Source organism: Lampetra fluviatilis, chromosome 2 (genome assembly GCF_964198595.1).
Source record: "Lampetra fluviatilis chromosome 2, kcLamFluv1.1, whole genome shotgun sequence".
NCBI lineage: Eukaryota > Metazoa > Chordata > Hyperoartia > Petromyzontiformes > Petromyzontidae > Lampetra > Lampetra fluviatilis.
Window position 1 is genome coordinate 29867033 of NC_136276.1, and position 8985 is coordinate 29876017.

Consider the following 8985-nt stretch of genomic DNA (forward strand, 5'->3'; position numbering starts at 1 on the left):
TGTCCCGTGACCTATCCGGCGAGCCTTCGACGCTTCACGTGATCGCCTCAAAGTGCACCTAGCCTGGCACAAGCCACCTGCTTTAGTCACCTCCACTTAGTGGTAAATTGCGGCGTTGCGTTAGCTGTGTGTGTATAAGTAGTGTGTTGAATATGGCGTGTTGTGGTGGAGTGTATGGTGTGGTGGAAGTGTTGTGGTGAAGTGTATGGTGTGTTGTGGTGGTGTGTTGTGGTGGTGTCTTGTGTTGTGGTGGAGTGTCTGGTGTGTTGTGGTGCAGTGTTGTGGTGGAGTGTTGTGGTGTGGTGTGTTGTGGTGTGTTGTGGTGTGTTGTGGTGTGTTGTGATAGTGTGTGGTGTTGTGATAGTGTTTGGTGTGGTTAAGATGTGATGGTATCTTGGTATAGTGGTTGAATCTGGTTGAGGATATTCTATCTGTGGTGAGAGTATGATGTTGCTGTCTCAGATGCTTATGGAACACCAGTCCTGTCAGCGAGCACCTATTAATGCCATCGCCACAGTATCACTTGCCGTGGGCAGCTCCACATTCAGCTCCGCAGTGCTCATATCCACACACCGCAAATACTCAGTCTGAGTCGACCTAGGGGAGCCCCCACACACAGGACACGGTCTTTACCTCCACATTTAGACACAAGTATTTGCCTGCCACACATTCACACACGAGGACAACTCCACTCCGTTGAGCTCTCATCGCTTGTGGCCAGGTGGCTTCTGAAAAATAGCTCTAACCGCTGGGTGGGCTTTTACCTGACGAAATAAAAAAAATAGTGGCGGTAGTAATACAGATTTGAAGTTTTCGTGACTGCAGGGACCCATACTCTTTGGTTCTTTCGGTAAAGTCACGTAGGTACAAAAAATAAAATAAATTATGGTTGTCCCACCTAATGATGTACGCTTGTGTTGTGCCCGAAACGTCGTGATTTAATTTATTGTAATTTATATTATTTTATAACTACGTGACTTTACCGAAAGCACCAAACCTTATGGATTAGTAATACAGTCTATGAATACAGCCTCAGTCAAAGCCCCCCACGTTTTCAAGCAAAAGAATCCGGATTTTGTACACAGAGAGAAACGGACCCGGATCTCGCTCATTGATCCCCACCCTGCCCCCCTCGTCCCTACATTGACACGCGGGCAATCCTCATTGGCTTGGCCACATAAACCCATTACACAGACACACACACACAGCCCAGCCTCTTTGTTTGATGTTCCCTTTGCCCACGTCTTTTAGTTAAGTCCGTCTCGCCCTATTTATATTTCTCTCTCCTCTCTCCCCTTTACTGTTTTAGCTATAGCTCTGTAATTGTAGTTTAGTGTGGTTTTTGGTTCTATTGTAAAGCGGGTTGTGTTAGTTGTGTAGTCACGGACTGTTTAGTGTCTCGATTGTCTTGTGGGTGTAAAGTTACAACAGCTTTTGTCTTTGTGTGCCTGTCTCTCTGTTGCTGTGTATTTGTGTCTCTGCATATTCTTATCTATATCCCTACCTGTCTGTGTTGCTGTGTATTTGTGTGTCTCTGCGTCTCAATATCTTTGTCCCTCTGCATCTCTCTCCCTCCCCGTGTCTCAGAACGCATCTGCCCGGAGTCTGTTTCTTGACCCATCTGTGCGTCCCCTGCCCTTCACAACACCGCGGTTCCCGTTCATCAAGAACTTGCCGTTTAAAATATTTTTTTAAATCCAATTATCCCACAATGACATCTGCAGCTGGTTCCGTTCCGGTTCGCGCCGGGGCCCTGGTTTCCCCCTTCTCTCCACTGCTACTCTGGCTGCTGCTGTCCGGGCTGTGTGGTACCCAGGCTGACATCCCGTTCCCCAAAGACCAGGACATGGACGTGGAGTTTCCTCCTCGTGGACGGAGGTCGGATTCTGGACTCCCGGACGGACATCTGAGACCCCTGGGTGAGTGCAGCGGAAATTCTTGCACGTGTTGATTTTTTGTTTTTTTTTTATGTCCTGATATGTCGGACTTCTTTCGCACCGTACGTCGCCAACCGTGATAATATAATCGGTGATGGGGGACGACACAAGGCCCAGATATGCCAGCAACAGCACTGTTAAAGTTGGAATACGTTAGAATGCATACCCCCCCTTTTCCTGATGACGACCGCTTGTGTTGCGATCGAAACATCGTGTTTTTATTATTATTTTAGTTTTATTATTTCAATTAACTTTATTATTATTTAAAACAAATTTAATCTACGTGGCTTTACCGAAAGAACCAAATAAAAATGCATAACCTTGTTCTTGACTCGAAAGGCGATCGACTGGCTTCTTGAGTATTTATAATCGATTATTACAACCGACGACAGAACCGACGTTTGTCGATTCGCGTTGCAACGTATTCACGCGGCTGGCCCCTCTGCAGCCGATAGAGGCCGCTACGTTCACCACCACCACGTTCTAAAATATACCGTCCTCGTGAGCGATTCCTATAACTAAAATCGCGATTCCCCGGATCCCATCAATTACCTCAAGTGGCATTCGCCTCGTGTCCGCGATGGCGAGTTTGGCGTCTCCAATCGTCGGGAGGACTCGGGTCTCGGCCCAGAGCTGTGCCTGGGGCGACCGCCCCGGGCCCCGCGCTTTGAGGGGCCCGTGACGGTGTCACAGCTGTGATACTTCGGGTTTAGTTTGAGGGAGTCGGGGAGGGGGAGGTTGTCCACACAGTGCGATTTCCCCCCCGCACCCCACTGGACAGCCCTGCCAATGACTGCACTAAAACATCCGTTTAGTGGTCAAAGTAACTCCCCAATGTGGCTCACAAACGCGCCAGGGTCGTGGTTGAGAATCATGCAGCGCGCCCCCGAAGACTGCAAAGAGGCAACCGCGAGCCGCGTGAGAAGTACAAGTGCAGTGCTCACCTCTACAGGCTTGGGTGAAGGGCACTCTCCGACGCAAGGTGGTGCACTGCTCGCTGTGAGAGAGCTTCCGAAATGTGGCCCGTCTCTCGTGACTCGGACTGGCACAGTTTGGAATATGTAATCGGCGACGTTTCGGACAAGGGCCCTTATTCAGAGCACGTCGATCGCTCACCACGTGTGTGCTGAGAAGGGCATTTTTACTCCAAACGTCGTCTCTTGTTGTATAGATGTTTCTTTTAAGGCCGCATTGTTGACGAATGAGTTGATTTTGTTGTTGTTATATGTACTTGTGCACCACTGCCAACGCAATATCACTACATCATCAGTTGGGATTGACAGTAATTGGGGGGGGGGGATCATCCCAGCTAAATTATGTACGGACGTGTACAACAATAGAACACGTGGTGTTATCGCGTCTCTCTGTGCTCTCGTCCCCGCTGCTGCAACGTGACTCTCATGCCCCCCATGCACCACTCCCATACACCCCCCCCAGGCTACCAGCGCAAGTCCGACGGCCGCGTGCTCGAGGTGGAGGGTGAGCCGAGCCCCCAGGAGGTGTGGGCGCGCTGCGCTGAGCCCGGGGAGCCGTGCTTCATGCCTGGGGGTCTCCCCCCAGAGTCGTGTCCAGAGTGCGTGGCCTGGAGCCGAGACAAGGAACTCCGCGAGGCGTTTGGAGACCTACAGGTCTCACCCGCTCACTCGTCCACTCACCCGCTCACTCACCCGCTCACTCACCCGCTAACTCGTCCACTCACTCACTCACTCGCCCGCTCACTCGTCCACTCACCCGCACTCGTCCACTCACCCGCTCACTCGTCCACTCACTCGCTCACTCACTCACTCGCTCACCCGCTCACTCGTCCACTCACCCGCTCACTCGTCCGCTCACCCGCTCACTCATCCACTCACCCGCTCACTCGTCCACTCATCCGCTCACTCGTCCACTCATCTATCTGCTCACTCATCTGCTCACTCGTCCACTCACCCGCTCCCTCGTCTACTCACTCACTCCCTCGTCCACTCACCTACTCACTCATCGATCCGCTCACTCATCCACTCACCCAGTCACTCATCCACTCGCTCAATCATCCAATTAAAACTACCTATTGCCCGAAACGCCTATCTTGTTTTTGTTGTTGTAACTTGGTGACCCGCCCCCTACTGGACATCTGTGAAAAAATACCTTAAAAGCTCATCGGATTCCTCCCGCAGTCTAAACAAAGACTCTGATCGTCGTCGGCCGTGTGTCGTCATAGGTGGAGGTGGACAAGCGGCGATCGCGCCGCGTGGCGCAGCACGTGCTGCCGCTGCGTCGCTTCCTGTCCGCATTCCACGCCGAGGAATGGCAGCTGCGCTCGCTGCTGCCCGACGAGATGCGCCGTCACGTGCGCGTGCCCAGCGGCCTCCACTGCGGCCCGCTCAGGTGCGCTCACCGAGGGTGGCCCCCGCCGAGGGGCGGAACCGTGACGCGCGAGGTTTGGCGAGAAGCGCCGGGCGACGCTTTTGAAGCAGGCGAGGCGAGAGGAAGGCATTGGCGAGATCGCTCAGACGATACAGGGCAGGGCACTGGGAGACATCGGGACAAACATTGAGACCTGCAAGACGATACAAACTGGGTGAGCCAGGTGATACGGGTGAGCCAGGTTGTAGAGGTGTTCGTGTGTGTCTCTGAGCAACTCCCCAACCCCAACCCCTACGCTGCCCCACTGTGTTGACCACAGACAGTGGATGCAGGGCGCCGTGCTCACCCTGAGCTCTGGGAGGATGAACCAGCCCGTGCGTGCTCTGCATGACCACCAGCTCACGTGCGCCATGGACGGGCGCCTGGACTACATCGTCATCCCCCCGCGCTTCCAGGTGCGCGCTCCTCCACTCGGCACATCGTGGCCGGCTCGTGCAGCACGGCGGAATGCAGCGTGCCGTGGGTGTGGACACCGCAGGACCGTTGTTTTTTTTTTCTATTGTGATAAAACGCAAGCCTGGTCGACATTGGATTGCGGGGAGGGAAACAGAAACTCCGTGAAAGTTAAAATTCGGCGCGACGAGACCGTACCTAAGGGGTGGGAGGGGGGGTGAGGAAGTTGTACTCGCCACACAGGACCGTTGCTAACAGCTGTCGCCAGCGAATAATGATGGTGGTGGTGGTGGCTGGTTGTTGCCCAGGGTGCGTTCGACCTGGAATGGTCGCAGCTGGAGCTGGAGGGAGCGACGTCTCCGCTCGACGTCGAGATGGTGAACGTGTTCGCGCACCAGGAGGCGGCGCGCGCCTCCTGGCGCTGGGCCACGCTGCGCTCCGGCAGCTGCATCTTCGTGCCTGCAGGCCACCTGTTCCAGGTGAGACCAGCGTCGGATTGGGTCGCGAGGCAATCCGGGCGTCTCTTCTCTAGTCTGTGCAGTGCCCGATTAGCCCCCTATATCCAGCCAAACAAGTTGCTTGGGTGTACATTGAAACTAAAAGAAACTTTTATTTCACCAGGTAAAGCCCACCGAGCTGTTCGTTCTTTTTCAGAGGCGACCTAGCCACGCATGATAGCTCATCAACAGTGGTTTATATCTTCACCACACGTGGGAATTTATCGTAGTAGCCAATTAATCTGACCGCGTGTTGATTATGACTACGGAGGGAAAAACCGGGGGATCTGGAGAAAAATCCACTTGACCACCACGGGGAGAGAGAGAACACGTGGACTCTAAATATAGAACAGGTATCGTCAGGGTCAGGATTGAACCCACAACCTCCTGCGTACCAGGCGAGGGCGATAGCAGTATCTCGCCACCGGCATGCGGGAGCTGGGTATGCGAGCTTCATGACCTGGCAAATGCACCCTAGCCTCCCTGGAGGAGCTCGGTGATGATGGGACCGTGTCCATTTTTTTCAAGGATCCATGAGATCGTCAGACAATGTCGAGTTCCCAGGAATGGGAACTCCTTATCTCGGATCGAGGAGAAAGATGCCCTGATAGTTGTACAATTGCTGGTGCCCCTTCTTGTGGATGGAGACCACCAGTGCATTGCTCCAATTCTACGGAATCCATTTTGTGGTCCAGGTAGTTGTAATTACATAATATAGGCCAGCCTGCACACAATCACCAATCTCTCGCCACAGTTCAATTGGAATTAATTTCTCCCCCGCGTTTTACCTGACCTCTAGATAACACACGTCACTGTATCCATAGAAACCCTAACCCCAACACTGACTTTGTCTTCAATCAAAATCAGATCTTAGCCTCTTCGATTCTCCAATCTCCCAATGTCACTCCTCTCATCTCTCCTTGTCCCTTCTTCTCCCCCACTTCATCTCCGTCTCTCCCACCTCATCTCCTCTCGTCTCTCCCCTCACCTCCTCTCCCCACGTCTCTCCGTCTGCCCCCCACCTCCTTCATCCCTCAACCCCGCAGGTGACCTCCTATGGCCGTGCCCTCACCATCACCTTCCTGCTGTCGCCCGTGCCGTCGCCGTTGGGCGTCTCCGACTGCGAGCACCGCGTGCCCGGCCGGGGCCTCCCGTCGCTGTCCGAGATGACGGCGCCGACCTGGACGCTGGCCCGCGGCGGCCTCCGGCGGCCGCTGCGCGACCACGGCCTCGACCCCGCGGGGCTGCGGCGCGACCTTCTGGCCGCGATGCGCGCCGAGGCGGCGCTGGACGGCGCCGCGTTCGCCCGCTTCTTCCGCGCCGCGGCGCTGCCGGAGGCCCCGCGGGAGCCCGGCGAGGCGTTCGTACGGCTCCTGGGCGGCGCCGGCGTCGGGGACGGGCATCTGAGCCGCTCCGATGTGGAGGCGTTGAGCGTCGGGCGGCTGAGGGCGTTGTCGGCGGATTTGGGGCACGACGCGGCTGCAGGGCACCACCTGGACCACGACGAGCTGTAGGGGAGGCCGCTAGGGGTCACCGCTTCGTCCTGGGGGTTTCCCCAGAACGTCCGCTGTCTGGGGCGGGGCGGGGGGCAGATGTCCTGGGAAATGTTCGTGAGCGGGAATCGAATTTCCAATATGGACCAACACCAGCGATGAATGTCTGAACCGATCATGGGCCTCCCCGATGTCGACTCGGCCTTAGTCGAGTACCTGGGGCGTTGTGTAAATGTCAACATTGGGGAAACAAAGGCGGTCGGGAGTGGTGCTGGCCACCCACCCCCTTGTGTGCCATGTCGGCCATCATAGGTGCTCGCTAACAGCGCTTCTCCCAACACTCTGTTAAGGCTATATGGGGGATCTTTGTCTTTGTGTATACATACACGCATCTATAGTACACTTCCATGATTACATGCGTACAAATGTAAAAAGCTATCGTGGGTACGAATTCGCATCCCTGAACCACCGCAGCCAAGGCTTTACGGAGCCACTCTGTTGTAAGTTTGTGACTTTGTACCGTGCTTGAAATTCCCCAATAAAGACAAAAGGCTTTATTTCTGAAAGAGAAGATGCTGGGGTCTACTCATTGCGCGAGTCTCCACGTCGCCGGTGGGAGCGCACTTCGCCGGGTACGCAGTCAAGGCTAAGTTAACCAAGAGGAAGCCCCAAGAAGAGCTTTGGCCATAACTTGGCATCCATGTTGTCATGGCCGGGAATCGAACCCACGCGGACGATTTATAGCGCAGGTGCGCGAACCACGGAGCTTTAACACGGTCAGGCTTGGTCCTGACCGCACCATCCTCCCCGTGTGCCCTGCAGGCAGGGACAGGGGCCTTGGACCTTGAGGGCCCTCCCAAAATAAATATATAGACAGCTTTATGATGGTTGAAATTCAATACTGTAGCACTGATAAATGCTATGGGTAATTTGATAAAGGCATATCATCACTGGGTGTATTACTGCCAGGTATGTGTCAAATTAAAATACGTTTGTTAATTTTAACTTTGGGTTGGCTTTACAATTCGTATATCACATGAACAAAAAAATAGATTTGAAACGACCAAGGCGAATAGCAATGCAGTGTTTGGCATTGGGCATTGTTGGTGATAAACCAGTGAAGGCGTGGGATTGAAAATACAAAGAGCAGGCCTCCAAAACGATAAGAGCCCTACGGCTGTTCTAATGGTTCCAACGCAAACTATAACATTGCGTTCAACCCTATAGGTAACGTGGTAATTAAAGCCATAGCATCACCAAGTGTATTATTCCCAGTTACGTGCCAAAATTTAAATAGTTGTTGAATTTAACTCTTGATCTTCGCAGTAATACAATGTGTATATCAAATAAAATATAAAATAAACCAGACCTGAAATAACCACGCTGAATAACGACGGAGTGTTCGGCTGAAGAGCAACAACGCTCGATGGTTGCGTGTCAAACCTTGGAACAGCTGCTGCTGGAGCTGGCGGAAGGAAAGAAGCGACGAGGATGTGCGGTGTCGCCAAACAAGAACGTAGTTAGCAGTGCGTGACACAAGCGGTAACGGGGAGCATTAGTTCCGTCTCGGTTTATTGCACAAGAAAAACTCGCGTGCGCGCACGTACCACATAAACACGGGCATCAACAACAAACGTGCCCAAGCCTACGCGTCCACGAACCGAGTTTAAACTTTCACACACGCACACACAAGCAGGTTAAACGGCAACACGGGGCATTCACTTCACAAAATACATCTTCAGCCATAAACACTGGAGCGAATGTCTTTTCAAACACGGATGACAAACGATTAATCATCGTTAATAACGACTCTAGATTGAGACACAATATGCTGGTATGCAAATGTATGTACCTACATGACGTGGACAAATATGACAGGGAAGGAGGGGGTGGATCCAGCCATGGGATTATGGGGTCCCCTACAAGCCGTCTTTCCACATTTACCAATCAGTCAAACGATGGAGGAGCTTGCTTTGGAGCACTGCACCAGACCGTCCGAGGTCCTGGGTTCGAGTACCAAGGTAGCGCGGTTACTCGCACGGAAGTGAACAGACGGTGTCAGCCCAGATGCTAACGATTACACAACATGTCAAAATAGAAAGTAATACAATAACATGAACGTACCAGAGTCTATCACCATGCAGAAATAAAATAAGTTGATCAAAAATCACCCTTCTGCACCAATGGTTTCCACGAGCACTTGTTAAAGCAATCATTGGAAGGATTTGATCAACCATTTCAGGTCTTAATTGTGTTCAC

General features: G+C 53.0%; 1 protein-coding gene across 1 annotated transcript; it reads left to right on the forward strand.

The window, feature by feature from the left end:
* The first annotated feature begins 1033 nt into the window (after positions 1-1033).
* LOC144938322 (uncharacterized) lies at positions 1034-7233 on the forward strand. The gene is made up of 6 exons (XM_078866191.1): positions 1034-1919; positions 3375-3565; positions 4138-4304; positions 4603-4738; positions 5045-5215; positions 6280-7233. The coding sequence occupies exons 1-6, from the start codon at positions 1712-1714 to the stop codon at positions 6745-6747; spliced, it is 1341 nt and encodes a 446-aa protein (XP_078722317.1). The 5' UTR covers positions 1034-1711; the 3' UTR covers positions 6748-7233.
* Positions 7234-8985: the final 1752 nt, after the last annotated feature.

Coding starts and splice junctions, on each gene's coding strand:
- LOC144938322 (XM_078866191.1), top strand. CDS start 1,712: ATGACATCTGCAGCTGGTTCCGTTCCGGTTCGCGCCGGGGCCCTGGTT. Junction 3,566..4,137: donor AGGCGTTTGGAGACCTACAG/GTCTCACCCGCT, acceptor GTGTCGTCATAG/GTGGAGGTGGACAAGCGGCG. Junction 5,216..6,279: donor CTGCAGGCCACCTGTTCCAG/GTGAGACCAGCG, acceptor TCAACCCCGCAG/GTGACCTCCTATGGCCGTGC.